Genomic DNA, 21,532 nt, shown 5'->3' on the forward strand with positions numbered 1-21,532 from the left:
ATGGGTTAGATTCTTTATTTGGCTTGCTTTCAAGCAGCGGTTGCTTACTAATATAGAAAGAGTTCATTGGGGTCTTGGGCACAATATGGCCTGTGGGGTTTGTAGGCATATCTCAAAAGATGCTACATGTCATTAGAGATTGTCCTGTAGCAAGAAATATTTGGAATCAATTAATTCCTGTTGACCGACATAACTCACTTTTCTGGAAATTTACAGGAATGGCTTGTCTCAAAATTGCAAAACCGTCATAACTAGTGCTTGGGTAATGTTGATTGGCAATGTGTCTTTAGGATTATCACTTGGCGCATTTAGAAGAATCCTAATCTCTTCATTTTTCAAGGCGCATCCTGGAGTAGCAGTGATGTTATCAAGGCTTCTAATAGTTGGGCTAAACAATATGTCTCTTCGAGTAAAGGATCAACCACTAAGCCTCGGGAACCGATTCCTGACTTATATTTGATCAGAAATTGGGTTTGTTTGAATACTGATGGATTTGTCAGGTATGAAGCTGGCTTTGCTGCAGCAGAGGAGAATTGTGAGACTGAAATAGGGGTGGAAGCTGGCTTTGCTGCAGCAGAGGAGAATTGTGAGACTGAAATAGGGGTGGATTCGTGGGTTTAATAGGTACTTGGGGAGTTGTTCAGTTTTTATGCCGAATTGTGAGGCATCTTGGATGAGTTGGTTCTTTTAATTGATCAGGGTATGATAATGTGTTAATCCAGACTAATACTCTTGAGGCGGCTAAAGCCATTCAAGAGAGCCCTTCAAATGGTTCCAACTATGCTTTGATTAGGAGAATTCATCAGTTGTTGTCATAGATCGATCATTGGAGTATTTGGCACATATCTAGAGATTATAACTAGGATGTTGATAGCCTGGTCAAGTTGGTACATGATAGAAGTAATGGATTGCAATTGTTCGAGGTCTCCTTGTTAGGGGGATGAATTAATTGATGTAGTTAATTTATTTATTCTTCCATGTCACAAAAAAAAGGGAAAAGAGAGTAAAAAAGAAAATAAATAAAGAAATGAAAAAAAGATAAATAATTTAATATTGAAAAAGAAAGAAAACAATTTTTTAAAACACGTGGCATATTTAACACACCATGTCAAACACACGTTAACTGAGTAACGACAATAAACAATAGAGTGGCTTTTTTGTAATAACTTAAAAATATTAGTGGCATTTTTATAAATTTTAAAAGGTTAGTGGAAAAAAATGAAAAATAAACAAAGTTCAATGTCATTTGATGTAGTGTACCCTTAAATATTTTATTGTCTCTGTTTTTTTTTTGTAATGCAATTATTTACTAAAATTCAATTGAAAATTACATCTTGAGAGTTAATTAGATTTTTTGTTCATGGAGTGATGCTTTATCCAAAACCAGATGCTTTGGGTGAAAACCATCATCCTCAAAATCTTGATAGTAATAACATAAAAGGGAATGATAATTGTAATAGATGTTTTATTTTACCAATCAACTAGTGGGTTTGTTTTCTCTTCATTTGTTTTTTTTAAATCATATAATTATAATTTTAGAAAATAAATTATCAATTTTCATATTTTTTAGAATTTTTTATGTTTTTATTTTTTTATAATTATTTTTAAAAAAATTCTATAAAAACAAAACCAATATTTCAACAATATTTGAGTAATCAAATTAAATATTTCAACCATATTTGAGTAATTAAATTAAAAATACCAAACTAATATTTTTTAGAATTAACATGTCACCTCATTATTTCGTTAATGGGCTAATGAAAGTTAACGAATAAGTGACTAGAATATAATATTTTGATAAAGTTAGTGATTATTATATAATTTTTGAAAGTCAAAAGACCATAAGATAATTTTAAACAAGGCTTAATACTCACTTTGACCCCCGAATTATACTTGTTTTCCCACTTAGGTATTTAAACCTTTTTTTCATCTTACTTTGGAACTTAAACTATCATACGTTACCTGGTTCATCCCATTTTTTTGTAATGACATTAAAAAATCAATTGACATGTGGCACCAATTAAAATTTATTACTTGGCACATCCAGCTAATTAGAATGTGCACTTGACAATAGGTTTATTAAAATTTAAAATTTTAAATTCAAAAATAGAAAAAAGAGAATATTTTAAAAAAATACATTAACTTTGACCAGCCATTTACCAACATTGATCATCATTTGACCGGTCATTGACTAGCATTGACCACTATTAATTGGTGTTGGTGTTGGTGTTTTTTTTTTTTACTTTTAAGTAATTTTCATATATTTTTAAAAGATATTCCTTTTTTTCAATTTAAAAAAAAATAAAAATGTCCTAAAATCTATATATTGATTTTTTAAATTATTCAAGTTTTAAATTAACCTTTTTCAATTTCTAGAGATTAAGCTTTTTTTTTTAAGTTCAACTTTTTCTATTTTTTTATTGATAGTTTTGAAGGTTTAGAATTTAGCATTTTTTAAAAAAATAATAAAATTTATTACAACTTTTATAGAATATATATTTTTGAAAATTTCTAAAATTTAAATATATATATTAATTTTTATAAAATTTTCAATTTTTGTATATTATTATGAATTTAAAATTTGTATTTATTTTTTTAATTTTATAATATTTTAATTTTAATTTTTTGAATTATTTATATATAATTTTTTTATCTTTTTAACCAATATAATATATATAACATTAAAAAAAAATGATCTGGCGATTTCTAATAGTGTTACGTGTTAAACCTTATAAACTAATTTATGTAAGAGAAGATAATTTAAGTATGAAGGGAAAAAGAATTAAATACTAAAATGAGAAAATATACGTAGTTTGATGGCAAAAACATTATTAAGGAAAGTTTAAAACTATTGGTGTAGTTTACCAATCTAATAATAATAAGGGCAGAATAAGGCAAAGTGATAAATATGGTGGTTTGGATCTATGTCATTCATCTAACGTGGCAACATCGAAAGATTAAATCTACATTTCTATAAAATTATATCCTCCAATGGCAGCACTGGAAAACTTTTCCTTTATTTCCAAACAAATTGCTCTTTCTCTCCCCCCTTCCAATAAAGCATCCAAAAACGTTGACCCGCCACGGATCTGCTGCTTTTTCTTGACCCTTTCAAAATCCATTCCATTCAATTCAATTCCTCCCAATTCTTTGTAAGTTTTTTAATCGTTACATTCGATTTTATTCTGAGAGATCTTCACAAAGTTTCTAGCTTCTTAATCATTTCTTTGATCTAGAATGGATAGTAATTATTCAGCTATACCCAAAGGCTCATTTGTAGAATTACAAATGCATAATGAACCCCACGACTTTAGATCCCAACAAAAATCGCTCCTCTCTGATGATGGGAACCGGGTAAATCATCCCAAGGTTATTGATGATTTTGATGATCTTAATGATGATGATGATGATGATGTCGATACTGATCTTGATGTTGATGTTGATCTCGATGATTATACCCTTGTTTTAAGTAAACCCAATACCGGGTCTGGTGTTTCTGGTGCTGTTTTTAACTTAACCACCACAATTATTGGTGCTGGAATCATGGCTTTACCTGCTACTATGAAGGTTCTTGGGCTTGTTTTAGGAATTTTTTTGATAATCCTGATTGGGATTTTGTCTGAAATTAGTGTCGAGATGTTGATTAGGTTTGCGGTTTCTTGTAAAGCTAGATCTTATGGGGAAGTTGTGCAAATTGCAATGGGGAGAACTGCTAGGGTTTTGTCTGAGATTTGCATAATTGTCAACAATGCAGGTGTCCTGATAGTTTATTTGATTATTATGGGTGATGTTATGTCTGGTTCGGTTCGTCATATTGGGGTTTTCGATCAGTGGTTAGGACATGGTTTTTGGGATCATAGGAAGTTATTGGTTTTGGTTGTTATGGTTGTTTTTCTTGCTCCACTTTGCGTGTTAGATAGGATTGATTCATTGAGCATGACTTCGGCTGCTTCGGTAGCTCTCGCTGTTGTTTTCGTTGTGGTTTGCTTTGCTGTTGCATTCATTAAGCTTATTGAAGGGAAGATAGAGGCTCCAAGGATGAGCCCAGATTTTGGATCGAAAATGGCAATTTTGGATTTACTAGTAGTTATCCCTATTATGACCAATGCATATGTTTGCCATTTCAATGTTCAACCTATATACAATGAGCTCGAAGGGAGATCTCCTCAAAAGATGAATCAGGTGGGAAGGATCACAACTGTTCTTTGTGTTGTGGTCTATGCTTCAACAGCAATATCAGGGTATTTGCTCTTCGGAAAGGACACTGAAGGTGATGTTTTGACCAATTTTGATAGGAATCTGGGAATTCGTTTTAGCACTGCTTTGAATTATATTGTCCGGGTCGGCTACATTCTTCATTTGGTTCTGGTTTTCCCTGTTATTCACTTTTCCCTACGGCAAACTGTGGATAACTTGGTGTTTGAGGGATCAGCTCCTCTCACGGAGAGTAAAAAAAGGTCTTTGACATTAACAGTAGTATTGTTAGTGCTGATATATATTGGATCTACTATGATCCCAAATATATGGACAGCTTTCAAATTTACTGGAGCAACAACAGCTGTTTCCTTAGGTTTTACGTTCCCTGCTCTAATTGCATTGAGGATAAGTCAGCAAGAAGAGAGCATGAGCTTGAGCAGAGTAGAAAAGTTTTTGTCGTGGTTAATGTTAATACTGGCTGTGATAGTTAGCATTGCTGGGATAATCGGGAATATTTGTACCATCCAAAGTAGTTCTGAATGATTCCTCTTAAAGAGTTTCGGACCTGTTTTCTGAAGGTATCGTTTTGATAATCTTGCTTGAAGCCTTGAAGACTTTTAATATATTCCTATGTTGCTTTGCTTGCTTAATAGACAATCAGATGTTTGAGATGATCGCTACAGTGATGCATTTTTTTTTGAGGTGCCAGTACACTGGAAGTCTGTGACGCTTTGATCATGTATTAATGCATTGCCTTTTTAATGCTTTACAGAGCAACTGTGGCAGGTTACCCGGCAAATGAAGAATGGACCCTTATGTCTTGTAAGTTACTGGGAGTTTACAAATTGAACCATGTTAGGTATATGCTTAGTTACATGTTTCTTCTTGCGCAAAAGATTAGAGTATAACTATCTGCTGTAGGAAAAATATTACAATTGATTTAATAATACTTTCCATTTTTATTTGGAGGAAGAGTTATTTTGCTACTTGACTGTTACAATTTTTATGATGCTTCTGCTGCCATGTAGTTGCTTCTATTCACATACAAAAACTAGAATTGCTTCCTTCTTGAAATCCGTATGATATTTATTAGACGATATGGATTTCATCATGCAAATCTGATATCGCTGATTTGTGCCTATATGTTTTGATGAAAGCTGTGGTCTTGCGCTGGTGAATAGTAGAATAATATATTGCATTGTCGTTTTCTTATGCGCCCACGTGAATGCAATATTGGAAAAACTGGATCAGCAGGAACAGCTCAACCAAGAATCAGAGGCCCTTTTTGTTCCATTAGTTTTAAAGAACCGGTTATATGGTATTTAATTTACTTTTTATTGAACCACTGGTGAGTGGAGATATCACCATTTTAACATTCAATCCGGGGGTTTATTCTATGCATTGATCTCTGAAAAGGAAACCAATTGATAATCTTCTGGTGAAGAAAGATGTAGTTGTAATTAAGAAATGTCTATATTAGAAAGGCTGTATGGATGGGATCCTTCAGTTTCAGGTTTCCATCCTTTCTCTTTCAACATCAACAAATGTATGCGATTTACATGGATTTTTTCATTTAATATTCAAGTTGGATGTTTTCTAGTCTTGAACTGTAGAAAACTATCATACCGAGAAGATTTTTTGAGGTTTATGCAACTACAATTTCAATGAAAATCATGCTACCTGTTTAATGTTGAAAAGTAATTTTTATGAAGAAACTATAATGTTAAGAGTTAACGTGCTTTTTTTTTTCATTCTTAATCTTCCTGCATCGGTTATTTTCATTATTTATTAAATGTTATTTTAAAACTAATTCATATGGTTTAAATATGTGATTTTCATACATTGATGTGTGATAGAATTTCTTATTAACAATGATGTAAAGTGAAATAGGTAGCATATTAAGTGAATTAAACATGTGCAGTTCATGGTAAGCAAATATTTAATTTTGTGACATAATGAATTTTTATAATATGACATAATTTGAATAAAAGTGTTAGAAATGAATTAATGTGATGTAATGAAATTTATATTGGATACTTAGTTAAGTGTAGGATTCACATGAGTATTTATTGACCTTCCATGAAGTTTCACGTGTTGTTTCTAATGTGTAGTATGCAAAAAGTGGTTGCATGGAAAGTGCTTGTGCGTGTCTTACTGAATGAAAAATTATCAACAAAGCAAGATGGTAAAGTATGAGTTTCAATTTATGGACAATGTGGCATGTATTTAGGTAATGAAGGTATTAAGTAGTTAATGAAATGCTTTGAGAACAAGTTATGTTTAAGTGATGTATAAGTCTTGAAATGTGACACTTTTCAAGTATAGAAGTACATGCCACATAGGAAAATGATTGTGAAAATGAGATGTGATTCAAGATTTAAAATATTGAAGGTAATGATATTGAAGTGAAATGTTGTGATAGATGTGAAATATAAATTAGAAAGAGATAGAACTTGAATCCGTGATAGTGAATGTCTGATGAGATGGTAGTGATGTAATATAGATGAGATAGTAGATATAGAATTAATTGAATGAAAGAATTACGATGCAAATTGCAAAATAGATTGGAAAGCATGAGAAAAGAATTACAAGAATGAGATGATTTGATTATTAGAGAGAACAAGATGTGATTAAATCGTGAGGCATGGAACAAACAAGGTAAATGAATTTTATAAATATGATTGTGTTAAAGAGGTTATCAAGAAAACATGACAAGAAAAGATCATGGTATTTACATGTAACACTCACTATTTGATCTGATTCGCCGGATTCGGATCTTAGGTTACTATACAGAACACTTAGACAAACTCACTAAATCGTATCGGATATCATCATATTTAAGACATACTCTCTTTTAATTACATTCAAAAACTAAATTTCAAGAAAACATATATGGAACTCAAACTTAAAATATTACAAAATTTTACACATATCATTCTTAAGACAACTATTTAATAGTTACATATTCATTAAAGTAAACTTCTACAATACACCACCTCATCAGCTCTATATACATAATATCTCTATACGCTTCTTCCTTGGTGTAGTCTTGGCATCGCCCCTCCAAACGCAGTCTCTTGACACCAAAACTTGAAACAAATAACAAGCCTTGTAAGTACATGAGTACTTAGTGAGCGTTATTTCATTGTACCTTGGCGATTACTTTATATTCTTTGATTATCATCTATGCTCCCACCAACCTTCTGAACTACTTATCGGGTGGATACCAATACAATTTGATTCACGTATGCGCCAATTGATATATTCTTAATATACCAATTCTTTCTCACCTGACTAATTGAAGATTTTTTTTTCCAGATATTACTTAATTCTCTCGTTTACATATGTGCTTCTCAACAGAACTTATCTTTAGAATTCGTTTCGTACAGATTATATTATATTACTTACTCTTATCTCAAAATAGTTGTTCACAACATTAAACATAGATGGATACATACGCATTTGACGAATACTTACACAGATCTGAGCACCATCAAACAATTAAACCAATCATACCCTGAACTATTACCATACAACTCATATTGATAATATACTCCATAAATCAATCCGATGACATCTACAACATTACTTTAGAACCTTAGACGCTTGTAATAATCAATATTTAGATTTCATAGGATTTCAGGTGAAGTCATTATTCAATTCAGATATGGCAGATTCCAAATAACTTTGATTAAATCATACCATAACGAATCCACATTAACAATATCTTAGGTGATACATAGTTACAAATATGTCTAATTCCAACATTATCATATCATCACGGCGAAGGCCTTTATTAACATCCAGATACACATTTCTTTTCAACAGCACTCATAGAACTTATTCATTTATTATGTTGATCTTACTCGACCCTTAATCCTGAATGCATTAATACCTTATCTTAGTCATACTTCATACAGATTTAACAGAATTTATTCATAATTACCACAAAGACAAATATATACTGGACATATATGGCAGATCATGCAACAAGGGCCAAACAAAATACGCTATAAAGGCTTCACACGAAATATGCCATAGAGGCATCATACAAAATCTCGTGCTTATTGTCCCGACGAACTTTCACATAAATTCATGTATCGTGATTTGCCAATTCGATTTACATACTTCGAAGGCTACACCTTGAAATCATACCATAACTACTATGGGCCTCTACCTCATGGTCTTACACTTATTTCTAATCCATGATATGCCAATCTGGTTAGCAATATAAATGCCCTACTAGAGGCTTCACAAAGATATGTTTACTTGGCATTTTTTTATCCAAATAGTCACCATCTTGCTAACTCATACACCTTGTATACCATATCTTACCTACATGCTTATCAAACATCATTCTTTTAACAAAACCTTATACATTTTTTACATTGCGTCTCTCACATTTCCTATACTTCATATCCTTACCATTTTCCGTAGGCATTATCGTCCATTTATGTAAGAGTAAAAAGAAATAATTTTTAAAAAAAAATAGTTCATAATAAAGAGTCAGGATGAAGACTCACCTTAACTTACCTAAACTGTATGTCGAAGCTCCAAGCTTGGACATCTAACACGATCCAGCAGCAACAATTTCTTACTGAACACAAATTCACCATTACATCTCATTCTCATACTATTTACTATCATCTCAAATGCTGACAACCTTTATGCAAAACCTTGTACTTATTGTCTTATTGTTCATATACTTCTTACATACTTACTAAATCAAAATCTAACATACAGAACTGTCATACTTATCTGAAGATGGAATAACCATTGATTAGTTTCAGATATTTAGCTTTCAGCTTAGAAAGAAGGAATTACCATTGGTTCATAGCACATAAACTAGAGAATAACATTTTCTAGTGAAAGAACCCCTTCAAAACCCATATTAGATATATATGACCCAATATACTTAGTGGAATTCAACAAGTGTCACATGTTTCAGAATTTTCCTTCTTAATGGGCTACAGTTACTGAAGAAAACATAAATAAATACTCCGTATTTATAATTATCAGGCTAGGCTATCTAGCTGATTTCTAACCAGATTACTTATAATCTAATTAACATAGTACTCTAGACAAATGAGGCGTTCTATACCTTTGGCTTTAACTTGTACCATACTTACCCTTTTATTGCTATACAAACTTCTCCTTAATATAACAAAATATCATAAAATAAATCATTACTATACTTTTATGGCAGTTACTATATGCCAATGCATATATGCCAAAATGAGCAATTGGGTGGATTACACTTTGCTAGGCATACTATTTAACTACTATACGCCAAAACCTTAGACTCATTAGCCTTTGAGTGTTACAACTCTCCTCCCCTTAACAAAATTTCATCCTCGAAATTTCTAACTTTGAAATTTTTCAATACATAACTAAAAACTAACTATTTCGTGCCAGATGCATACTATGATTTTGGTGAACTTTCTTATATATTTGAAATAACTTCTCTCTTAGAAACTTACACTTTGGGAATTTCTTTTACGAAGAATACCACTAGTTTATTTCATTGGGCGAATTCAAAATTTGGCGATTTCTCCCATAAATTTAAACGTTATATACTTACCCTTTTGATAGATGTCAAAACTGAATTAGAGAACCTGAATAGTTTCCACAAAATAGACTTCTTGCACACGTTTGTTTCTATAAAACATACATTCCATTCCCCTTCAAACACTTTTGCTTAATCGATTGAAACCCTAACTTATTTTTGCAAAATCTTTCTACCTTCATCAATTTCAGTCTCTGATTTCTCAAAGGTAATCTTTTCTTTTCTTCATTTCATTTTTTATCGTACTTATATATGAAAATGGTTAGAATAAATGCTATAAGAAGAGGTCGTAGCCAAAATAATCGAAACACCATTATCAAAAACCCTTTCACCTTCAAACCTTAAGGGCCCCAAGATACCCTATAAGAAGAGGATTGAAACTCCTTCATATGAATGTACCACCACCTAAGAAGAAATACATAAGTACTTAAGAGCTCGGGGTATTCATTACCCAAATTTTGCTTATGATTTGAGATAGTCGCCAAAGTGTCGTCTGTGTGTTAGCTTTCATCTATCATTACATCCATTCTTTTTCTCAGTACTATCAGAATATGGCATTGTACTTGGACAACTATCAGCATTGTCCTAGTGGACCTTGGTTGCCTTCATTGATTGCTACATGCATAATGAACCACCCATTTTGGGTGTTTTCCAGAAGTTTTATCAACTAAAGATTAGAAGGCAAGGGGCTAGTGTTGGAAATGCTCACTTTAGTTTTCAACAAGATTGTGAGCCCATCATTCAAAATAGTATTTCAAATCTAAACCTAAAGAAAGAAAAATTTGTAAGAGTCATTTGTAGACTTGAAAATGGTTTTGGTTTTCCCACACGTTGGTCTCTTCCTTATGAATCTGTTTGTGCTTATTATCAGTACGTTGATTCAGAAGTTGTAGTAAAACAATATAAAAGACTGAGTAGGGGGTGCACATTGAAGCTAGTAGAAATAATTACAGTTAGAAATGTCTTCCAATATTGTTTACAGAATCTGAGCCCAAATGGTCGTTGAGTGAATGATTCCATCAGTTGGTTGAATGAATTTAATGTATCATCAGCTTTTGAGGATTGGCCTTTTAATGCTACCAGTAACCTAGCCCAAGTTCTAACTGGGCGAATAGGGGAGCCCCCTTTCTATTTCTATGAAGTTTGTGGAACTTGTCCTCGTAATTAGCTTATTAGTCATGATATTCTTTCTTTTTCTTCTTCTTTGAGCCAAGCTAATACTCACATTGATGGTGCAGGATTTCTTTCAAAATTTGATACTTCGTCCAATTAAGCACCAGATATGGACATTAATGCTATTTTGGGAGACGCTCATGTTAAGGAGAGAGCTGTTCCTGCTTCTTTTAAGAAATTAGTTACTAAGAAGTATCAAAAGAGGCTTAGAGTAAGTGAAGATATTCCAATTGTTGAAGAAAGTGAATGCCCACAACTTAAGTAGCGTAGACTTAATAAAGGACTCCAAACTCCAGAAGTTCCTAAAAATGTTTTTGAATATGAATTTTGATATATGTTGAGGCCTAAAAATGTTTAGAAATGTTATAGAACAATTGGGGATAATTTTGACTTAGTTTTAGGTGTTTTATTCATATTTTGGGCAAATTGTCCCTTATGTTATGATTTTCACTAGCCAAGGTTACAACATTGGGCAATTCTGGTATCAATTTCGCGATACCACTAGCGATTGTTGTGACCTTGGGGTATTCTACCGCCAATGTTTTGACATTCACTTACCAATGTCACAATATTGATCATCTTTACCTAGATTTGCTCCAAAAATGTCCCGAATGGCCCCCAAATGCAACCAAATTTTAAAGGAAGCTTAGAAATGACTTTGGGCAAATTGTCCCTTATGTTACAATATTCACTAGCCAAGGTTACAACATTGGTTAATTCTGGTATCAATGTCACAATACCACTAGCGATTGTTGTGGCCTTGGGGTATTCTATCGCCAATGTTTTGACATTCACTTACCAATGTCACAATATTGATCCTCTTTACCTAGGTTTGCTCCAAAAATGTCCTGAATGGCCCCCAAATGCAACCAAATTTTAAAGGAAGCTTAGAAATGACTCAAATAACTTCAAACAAGTTTAAATATTTAAAATGAAGTGTTTAATATGATGTTCTAAGTTAAGTGGTTTTTGTACTCAAATGTGATAACCTTTGCTTGAGATATATTGGTTCAATTCGAGTAAGAGAGTTACAAGAACAATACAACATGCCTTATCTTATCAAAAATTTTTGGGGTGTTACAAATGCACCCAGTTAAGTTATTTTCTTAGCTCAATGCTAATTCCGTCAAATTCATGACAACTTTATTGTATTAAAATCTATGAGTAAATGAATTTAATTGTCTTTTGTTGTAAAATTATGATGGCTTATTAATTCAATTTCCACTTTGAGCTTCAATTATTTAATTACTATAAATTAAATGATAATTCGAAGAGATTAATTTAATCTCTAAGTCAGCTCTTGTTCTTTAGCAAAAAAATGCACGTTGCGAATAGTGATACATACAATTGATTTCTCTACTCGTTATTTTTATTCATAAAATGTATCAGTTCAAATGCAATCCACAAAGGGTTGTATTGATCTAGCGTAGGAACTAATTGGACATATATAAAACAACTTAATTTATGCTCGTCCAATGACATTTTTTATGTGTGTTACCCTTATAGGATATTCATAATCTCTTTGGGTTAAATCTATTCACCCAATGTGATCATATTTTATGTCATGGTAAATTACATCTTCCACAATGAAAAAGCCAAATACTAACACATAATAATTATATCATTTGTCCTAAACTAATAACTTGTGGCCATGCTACTTTTCCATAAACCATATAATGCCTATGAGAGGATACCATTTACCCTTTGTTGAGCTATGAATTTCACTGTTGTATATGAAGCCATGCCATGTAGGAGTCGTATACTTAACATACCAACTTTTGGCTCTATTACCAATTAAACTTAGGCTTTCAATAGATAAAGTATCCGAGTCACACATGTATAGTTAGTCACTTACCAAGATTGAGGTAAGTCTCACTATGATAGTGAATAAATCCATAAACGAATCTATGAGAAATTCAACTTGGGTCCTATCCAATGTATCGTTAGTCCAGACCATCACCCTTATATCTCTATCTTTTGAGAGTTATCTGTTTCAATACCCAATATAAGGTATCTCTTTAATTGGCCTTGATAGAGGACGTAATAATCCATTAATTGATTTGCTCAAATTTGATTCTTCAGACTACAAATCTTTTAGATTACCTACTAATATAAGTTGTCCTCTCGCATCATGACTCGACCATACGGTGCAACTTAATTTTAGTTAAACGTTAGGTAATTAGTGAGCCATATTTGCTTGTACATTTTTCTTTGCTTGTAAAATCATTAATGACATACAACATATAATAATGTAAATGATGAAAATTTATTAAACCAATTTGGTACAAGCAAACACACACATATATAAATAACAACACCATGGGCACTAGATCCCAACAACAGACTGGTTGAAATCGAGCTAAAAAACTGTTTGAACCGATTTTGTCTATATTTTAAATATATATTTTTATTTTTTGTTATAATAATTTTTTACTAATATATTTGATTGAACCACATAACTTGATCAAATTTAGAATTTGTGGCTTACCGATTTAACCATCAATCTGGCTCCAAAAACATTGATCAGAACATAGAAATCCAAAGTATTCACAGTTGTAGAAGAAACCCAAAAAGAGAGAAAGAAGAAAGAAAGAAATATAAAGTAAAAAGAGTATATATAAAAAATATATAAAGTAAAAAAGAATATATATATAAAAGAGAAATATTACTTTTTTTGTCATATGACAATTTTAATTGGTTATATTTTTTAAATAAGCTTAACAATTTTGACTAAGGATTGAAAAAAAAAATTAGATACTCTTGATAAAAAAATGTTTAGATATTAAAATGAAAAAAAAACATAATTTAGCTAACAGTTTATAGGTAAATCCTTAATTTTAATAGTACATATAATTTTAATACTTTAATTAGTTATCCAATTATTTTATAATTTTATAAAAAATACTTGTCATGTCCTATTAAACAAATATCAATATATATTTGAATAATTTCAAAATTTTAGACTAAAATATTAATTAATTAAAATTTTGAAAAGAAAAAAAAATGATAATGTTGTAACTTTACCACTACTAGATTAAAAGGAAATATGGGTTCCCCGGAGGCTTATCGCACGGTTGGGTACATTCCAAAATCCAAATGCACGGTGCAATACAAATTGTAATGACTTCTCCCATTTTCTCATTGGATTTGCGGCTGAATCTAAAAAAACCCTCGTTAGTTGAAGCAAAATGACATGTACCACATATTTGATGTCATTCTAAAACTCTTTTGTTCTAGTGTATTTTCCATTTCTTCTTATACCAAAGAAAGGGTTGCACATCTAGAGGTAGACATAAACAGAAAAGATTTTTTTTCCAGCCATTGATGATGTGAAAAATGTTTAAGAAAGGTTTCGTTACAGCTTCTTCCCTCCAACAAGAGGCGACTCATCGTATCCTTTATTGATCCTTTTCGTATACTTCCGATGCCGCCTTTCTCTAGCGTATAACACCCAAAAGAACAACGAAAACATCACAGAACCAGTGGCGGCGACTAAGCCACAGTAAACCCATTCGCTGTATTTCTTCAGACCTGGACAATGGTTTGTGGTTATATTTCTCAAAGTGTCTTGGATTATGCTGCAGTCAGCAACACCAGCAATGAAGGGATTATAGTCATATAACCCGTTGCTTATATTCACTGCTTTAATCATCTCAGTATACATGTCTGGTGTTAGACGGCCTGGTGTGGTGCAATCACCATCTTCTGAAACTTGACATACATATTTCTCCCACTCCTGCATGAAATTGAAAACATGGTAAATCAAAAATTAAAGATTGGAATTGAACAAGTTTTGAAGATGAAAGACAAATACAGCTTTGAAAAATTTATAAAATCCTTTTGATTCATAACGTTGGATTTAAATTCCGATTTATTTCAATTTTGATTATTATTGTGAGTTAAGGTTGCAAGTTAAAAACAATAGTAATTATAATCAAAATAATTCAATTTCATTTTTATTTTATTTAAAATTAATTTTTAACTTTTATAACATAAAAATAAGGATAAATATTAAAACTACATATGAATTTTAGTCTAATATGCATTTATATGTATATATATATATATCCAATTTTAATTTGATTCAATTTTCACAAATGGAAAAATATAACATCATTTTACGTTTATATATTACATACCCAAATAACTATATTTATCCAACATTAAGATAAATTAGTGTATTTATTTAAATTTATTTAACCAAACCAAAATTAAATTTTCATGTATTCATCTTATCCACAACCAAAGTTTATCTATATAATTGCATCAAATCAAAGTTAATATATCAAATAGTACATTACATCAAAGTTCATATATAATTTTTAAATTTATTCCTAAAATTAAATATTTTAAATTTTAAATTAATATGTAAAGTTTTAAAAAATCTAATGAACTAAACTTTTTTTTTTTGCCTGAATGAACTGAAGTTGGGGTACATTTAATTTTAAAAACCAAAATTCGAATTTTTAAAACCAATCCAAGCCAAACTTTTACCATGAAATTTTCTTTTTCTTACCTCTGTTGCATTTTTCAAGGGAACTTCATCAGCGCAACTCTCCTGAGAGTCGCCATGTTTGTATGGGTCGCAGATTAAAGGCACTAATGGGCCGGATTGATTGTTTGCGGTATTGTTGTTGGCTAAAACGGTAATGAATTGGTTCAGTAAATCGTTAACATTTGTGGTTACTCCTTTCCCTGCTTCCTTGATCTCTTCGCCGAATGCCATGTCAAAACAAGGGAGAACTTCCCCCATTGCTGAATCGGCCATCGGGTCTTGAATCCATTCGTCCATTGCAATGCATGTATCTGACACTATGCTGAATTATAGTCAACAGTATTCGAACAAAAACAGAGGTTACATAAATCAGATGATATGGATCGGCTAAAGTCTAACCAGATTGAAATATATTTTACATGTTTGATTTACTATTCATCTTCCAACAATATTATTTTCACAATTTAAATATGTATTCTTATTGACTTATCACTACACAGGATGAATTAGAATTAGAGGTTCAAAGCTTAGCATTTTTAAAGACTTACTTGTGAAAAACGAGAAACAGGCCGCACAAGAAAAATGTGAGTGTGATCACAATCCACCCAATGACCACGAGCCTACAATTGCAAAGTGTAGATTTTTCGTTAAAACATGGAAAATTAAGAATGAAAGAAAGAAGCCATGATGATTCTATGTTACTTACATATACACACAAGTTTTCATGCCAAGAATGGAAAACACTGCAATCCATCAAAAACAAAAGAACTTGAGGAGATAGCTAATATAAGATAAAAACTTGGTTTATGAAGTAAGAATGATAGCCCATTATTTGTTAAAATGAAAAAGAAATAATTAATTTTGGGTAGACTTGTCAAATATCTGGTTATAAAGGTTGACCCAATATTTGAAAGAGTTAAAATTTAAAAATTTAATAATCAACAACAGATATTAATATCACTCAATCTACTTCTGAAAACAAAACAACTTACAGAATCCAAGAAATTCCAAGAGGAGCATGAAAACAGTAATAGTGATAAGAGCAGTGTTGCTGCAATAAAAGAGCAATGAATTGGTTAAACAAACCTGTTAATATACCATATCTCTCTTGTCTGAATTGATTCTAAATTGCATAACAACGATCATATAATCAAAATGTCGATGGAAAAGCAAGTTAATTAACATACATTTGTTTGAGTAACTTTCTTATTTCATCTGTGATGTCTTGCGATTTGATACGAGGAAGGCTTCCTACGGAGTCGATTAACTTGTTGGCCTTGTCAACCTCGCCTTTAAGATCATCGGGTACAAACTTATTGTTCAGAACAACATTCTTGGCAGATATAAGAAAATTTTGTATGCCTATAATATTATCGTAGATGCTTAATCCTTGAGTCACAATGTAATGTGAAACATCATTTACACTGGCCAGGAACTTTCCTTCTCCAGTGAACATTAAAGCACATCCAGCACTGAAAACCAAACAAGTACTTCATTAAATAAGTAATCAAAAAGTAAGTATCCTGACACATATATTTGGGAATAAGTATGTTATATGATTCTTTCTATGCATTGAAAAGCTTTGTAGAACAGAATACATCTATGTGAAACATATATCTCACCCTTAATTTTAGGATTGAGTAAAACAATCAAAATAAATGAACAAATAATATTTAAAATGTGGCATTCGAAACATAATTTTCTTTTTCAAAACAATCCAAATGAAAACAAAAAATTCTAGGGTTGGAAATGACTGAGTTGAATGAAATAGTGGAAGAGAACTTACACAGCAGCAATGGTGAAAAGTATGAGAAAGATGAGAGAACATGCATAAGCAAGTCGAGAATAACCGTAGGGCTTGTTGCGGTGGCAACAGCAGCAACAGATGCAAGCACAAAGTAGAAAAATACCGAACAACATAAACCAGACTATAGCCATGAGGGCGAAAGGAGCTGAACTATAACCAACAGACTGCATACAAAAAGGAGGAGTTGTACTTTTAATTGCTTGGAACATGAAAAAAATAATACACGTTGCTTTGATGAAAAAATGATTTATTTCATAAATTAAAATTACTTGAATTATACTATTGATTTTTTATATATGATTTTATTTTAATAAAAGTAGCAAAACTATATAACTAAGATGAAAATACGTTTACTAAATTAATAAAGGATTTGTGAAATCCAGTTTCCATTAAGATAGGAAGGCAATTTTGGAATTGACTTCTATTGACCTTTTTTAAAAACTAAATGTCTCAACATTTTTATCTGTTTTCAATCAACCAAATTGACCATAATCAGATTCCATTAATTGCTAACGATAACAAGTGAAATAATTAAATTAAATTCAACTCTCCTGGAATTTTGTTCTACATAATTATATTAATTTTTCAACCCTAATATTTTAAATAATTAAAAATAATAATCATGAAAAATAAGTAAGAAATATATAGGGTTTTAGAAATCATACAGCAAGGTAATGTTTGCTCGTTATATCCCATCCTCCTTTGTAATCTTTAAATTTATTCAAAGGATCAGGCCTCTCTGTCTCTTCCTTAGCTAATATAATAGACGAATTTCTTGATTCAGTTTCTTCCATTTTTCGCTTCACCAACCTCATAATTCCTGCATGTAAATGAACGAATATTTTTACATTAAGTCCAGTTTTTTGAAGAACAAATATGAAAGAAAAAAAAAAACAAAAAAAAACTAGAGGATCTGTTAATTACCATCGGATTGCAAATCAACATTCTCATTTTGTCTACCATGAGAAACAGAAAACAATGTTGATAAAATAAGAAACAAAGCTGGTATATTGTAAAATTGCTTCAATTTTTTAGGCCTATACATCATCGCTATTATCATTTTATTTAACTTTTTTTTTTCTTCTGTTGTTTAGTCTCTAGGTTCGATCTTTCCCTGGAGAAACAAAGAAGGGTTTAGGCATTGCATTTCATTTAACGTGAACATTCTGTATGTTAAATGCATGTTTCAGGTTTGCAATTGAAGCACGTAGTTTTTTTTTCCAAAAACACGTATTTGCTGTTTCTGAATGTCTATATTTGTCTGTAAATTGTTATTATCAGTTTGACCAACCCACTATGTGGGTGAAAATTTTTCAATTGTTTTTCTTTAAAAAATGTATTAAAAGTTTTAGCATTTTAAAAAAAAAAGTGGGTACTTTTTTATTTAAGAGTTAGTGGGTACATTTTAGTAAAAAAAGTGAGTAGGCTTTTCTAAGTGAAATAGATAGGTTGTTTTCTTAAAATTAGACAATTAAATATCATTTCAAGTAAAAAAAATATTTTATTTTATTATAATAATTTTGTTTTATTATAAAAATAAAAGAAGAATACAAAAATTAAGAGAGAAAGAAAGATAAAGAAATGAAATGATGATTCAACTCTCAATTAGAATACAATAAGCTTGTTCATGCCGTCTATTTATAGGGCTTCAAGTACCACAAGTTACAAAGCATTAATGACCAACATTAAGGTACCCTATAAATTATTTAGGAGTTACAAGATAATGAATTCAGGGGTTATGGACATTCATTCTTTATGAGTTACAATAGGATAAATTTGAGGGGGTTATAGGCATCCATTTATTAATGGATTTACAACACTCCCATTTGGATGCCTATCAATGAAAATGTCTCATAAAAAAAAATTCATTAGGAAAAACCCTATGGGGTAAAAACTTAATGAAGAAAAATAGTACATAATCTATTATTACAAGGTGCCTCGTTAAAAGCATTTACCAAGAAAACCCAGTGGGACAAAATTAGAGGTAATCATGGGTTGAGTGGCCCGACGGCCCGCCCGAAAAATGGGAGGGTTTGGGTAAAAATATAGTCCCGAAATATGGGTTTGGGCAAAAAAATGAGGCCGTATAGAAAACGGGCAAGGCTCAGGTAAAACTTTTTTGGCCCGGGCTCGGCTCGGCTCGACCCGGCCCGAATTATATATTAAATATATATAGTTTTTTTTATTTTTAATCAAATATATATATTAAATATATACTTTTTTGGTGTTGTAAAATTTAATATGGGCAGGGCCGGGATGGGCTTAGTAATTTTCTTTCGGGTTGGGCTTGGACAAATTTTTAGGCCCATTTTTCGGGTCAGGATGGGTTGGTCCGGGCCTAAAATTTTTTCTAGGCTTGACCCATGATCACCTCTAGACAAAACCTTGGTTAAAAGAAAAGAGTGCAACATGTTTTTGACTCCCCCTAATGGCAACATCGCATTACATCTTTGAGTTGATGCATTCCAATTTTGTGTAGTCGTCCTTCAAACGTTGAAGTTGACAATGCCTTGGTAAAAATATTTGTTAAATTATCACTAGAACGAATTTGTTGAACTTCTATATCACCTTTCTTCTCAAGATCATGAGTGAAGAATAATTTTGGTGAAATATGTTTCGTTCTATCACCTTTGATGTACCCACCCTTAAATTGAGCTATACAAGTTGCATTATCTTCATCTACGATAGTTGATATCTTTTCTTGTAAAGGAAAATTACATATCTTCTGGATATGTTGGGTCACTAACCTTAGTCAAACACACTCTTGGCTTGCCTCATGCATTGCAATTATTTCTGCATGATTTGAAGAGGTGGCAACTAATGTCTGCTTTGTTGAATGCCATGATAAGCCAGTACCTCTATGACCTACCACAATTTGTAGTGGCAAATTAAGTATTTTTTGGCACTTAGCTAGCTTGTTTTTTAAGTCATTTTATTGAATTTTCAGTTTCAGAAGCTTAGATTTTTATTTTTATTTTGCAAAATAAGCATTTTTACGCAATAAATTTGAGTTAATTGAGATATTAGGCCAATAAGGCCTTACTGTAGTTTTAACGAGTTAATTGAGTGTGTAAGACAAGACACCTATTTTTAAGCCCAAAAGCATCAAAAACGAAAACCGGGTCGCAACACGAACTTTTGGAGTCGCAATACAACAGAATGAACTTCAGATGTGAGATTTGAAGTTGCATGTCGTGCCACAGGATTGACGGAGGGCAGAAGTTAATTAAGGGTGTTTTCATCCGCACAATTCATATTTAGCGTAATTAAGGCTTGTAGACCTAATTGAACAACTAACTTTGCTTATAAATATCAAAGCTTAGGCTAAGCTATGGGAGGCTGTTAGAAGGCCTTCCTTTGGGTTTTAATTAGTAGACTTAGTTTTGATTAGGATTTTTAATTCGGTTTTATTTTATTTTCAAAATAGTTTTTATTTCTTGTTCTAACTTGGATTCAATTTTAGTCCAAGACTTCGTTATTAAGTATTTTTATATTTTTCTTTCACATCTTGCTTGTCAACATCGATATTCTAATAGTTGTTAAATGGCCGAGCACATCAAGTTTATCAAATGATCAATTTCTATTTTCCTTTAGTTTTAGTTTAATTTGTGTTTTTCCATAATTAAATTAATTCTTAAGAAAATAGTCTCGAGATTCATAAGTAGCTAAATCCTTTTATAAGGTTAACTAGTGAATGTGGGAGTAATTAACGGAAGAACAGGGTTCCCCATAGAATTAGTTGGCTTAAATTATGTATGCTTAAACCCTAAGATTAACAACCCTAGGAAGTCATCTAGATAAAATGAGGTTGAAAGATAAGTTTGCCGAGTAAATTGTAATTTATCTTGGTTTAGAAAGCGAGGTCAAAATATAAGTGAGTATTTATCAATTAATTAATCGGTTAGAGGGTGAAAGATAATAATTGGTTAGTTATTGGCTAATTCACCAAAACCCAAGTTTTGAAGTTAATTACAAACATTGAAGCGAGTTAATCTCCTGCCTTCTATCCAAGCTTTAATTGATTGTTAACTTCTTTTCAATAATTTTATGTAGGGTTAGTTTTAGTTTAAGTTAAAGTAATTAATTAATTTTATTTTCTTTTTGGATTTACACTACTAATTTAAACTCAACTAGATTAATATTTATTTTATGTAATTAAATTAATAGTGCTTTTCTCCAATTGACATTTGCTTATGTACGATCCTCATAATACTTGCGGACACCGTATACTTGATCCATATACTTAACCCAAGTATTTCATTGTAAACAAATTATATTACAATTTAACCTGTAT

The 21,532-nt window shown here is 31.4% G+C and overlaps 2 protein-coding genes across 5 annotated transcripts; one reads left to right on the plus strand and one right to left on the minus strand.

Moving 5' to 3' along the window:
- Positions 1 to 2,990: 2,990 nt before the first annotated feature.
- LOC107950644 (amino acid transporter AVT6E) lies at positions 2,991 to 5,796 on the plus strand. Of its 4 annotated transcripts, none has more exons than XR_005911268.1 (3): positions 2,991 to 4,775; positions 4,970 to 5,056; positions 5,355 to 5,796. XR_005911268.1 is itself a non-coding variant. In XM_016885529.2 (2 exons), exon 1 carries the CDS (start codon positions 3,238 to 3,240, stop codon positions 4,738 to 4,740), a length of 1,503 nt encoding a protein of 500 aa, XP_016741018.1. In that variant the 5' UTR covers positions 2,991 to 3,237; the 3' UTR covers positions 4,741 to 4,775; positions 4,970 to 5,169. The 4 variants fall into 4 exon arrangements, 1 of the variants encoding a protein (XP_016741018.1); XR_005911267.1 differs by having other exon boundaries at positions 4,970 to 5,019; XR_001698137.2 differs by having other exon boundaries at positions 4,970 to 5,019; positions 5,449 to 5,796.
- Positions 5,797 to 13,893: 8,097 nt separating this feature from the next.
- On the minus strand, positions 13,894 to 18,405 carry LOC107950049 (uncharacterized). The gene is made up of 9 exons (XM_016884797.2): positions 18,163 to 18,405; positions 17,904 to 18,058; positions 17,218 to 17,402; positions 16,619 to 16,903; positions 16,424 to 16,482; positions 16,138 to 16,174; positions 15,980 to 16,051; positions 15,453 to 15,753; positions 13,894 to 14,672 (listed from the first exon to the last, which is right to left on the minus strand). Exons 1-9 carry the CDS (start codon positions 18,296 to 18,298, stop codon positions 14,292 to 14,294), a joined length of 1,611 nt encoding a protein of 536 aa, XP_016740286.2. The 5' UTR covers positions 18,299 to 18,405; the 3' UTR covers positions 13,894 to 14,291.
- Between the last annotated feature and the right edge of the window lie 3,127 nt (positions 18,406 to 21,532).

The sequence above is a fragment of the Gossypium hirsutum genome, chromosome D03 (genome assembly GCF_007990345.1).
Source record: "Gossypium hirsutum isolate 1008001.06 chromosome D03, Gossypium_hirsutum_v2.1, whole genome shotgun sequence".
In the NCBI taxonomy this organism is placed as follows: Eukaryota; Viridiplantae; Streptophyta; class Magnoliopsida; order Malvales; family Malvaceae; genus Gossypium; species Gossypium hirsutum.

Excerpts from the sequence above, each read along its gene's own strand:
- LOC107950644 (XM_016885529.2), top strand. The coding sequence starts at position 3,238 with ATGGATAGTAATTATTCAGCTATACCCAAAGGCTCATTTGTAGAATTA.
- LOC107950049 (XM_016884797.2), bottom strand. The coding sequence starts at position 18,298 with ATGATAATAGCGATGATGTATAGGCCTAAAAAATTGAAGCAATTTTAC. Across the intron at positions 18,059-18,162 it reads TGTTGATTTGCAATCCGATG|GAATTATGAGGTTGGTGAAG; the intron begins GTAATTAACAGA and ends ATTTACATGCAG. Across the intron at positions 16,052-16,137 it reads ATGAAAACTTGTGTGTATAT|GCTCGTGGTCATTGGGTGGA; the intron begins GTAAGTAACATA and ends TTGCAATTGTAG.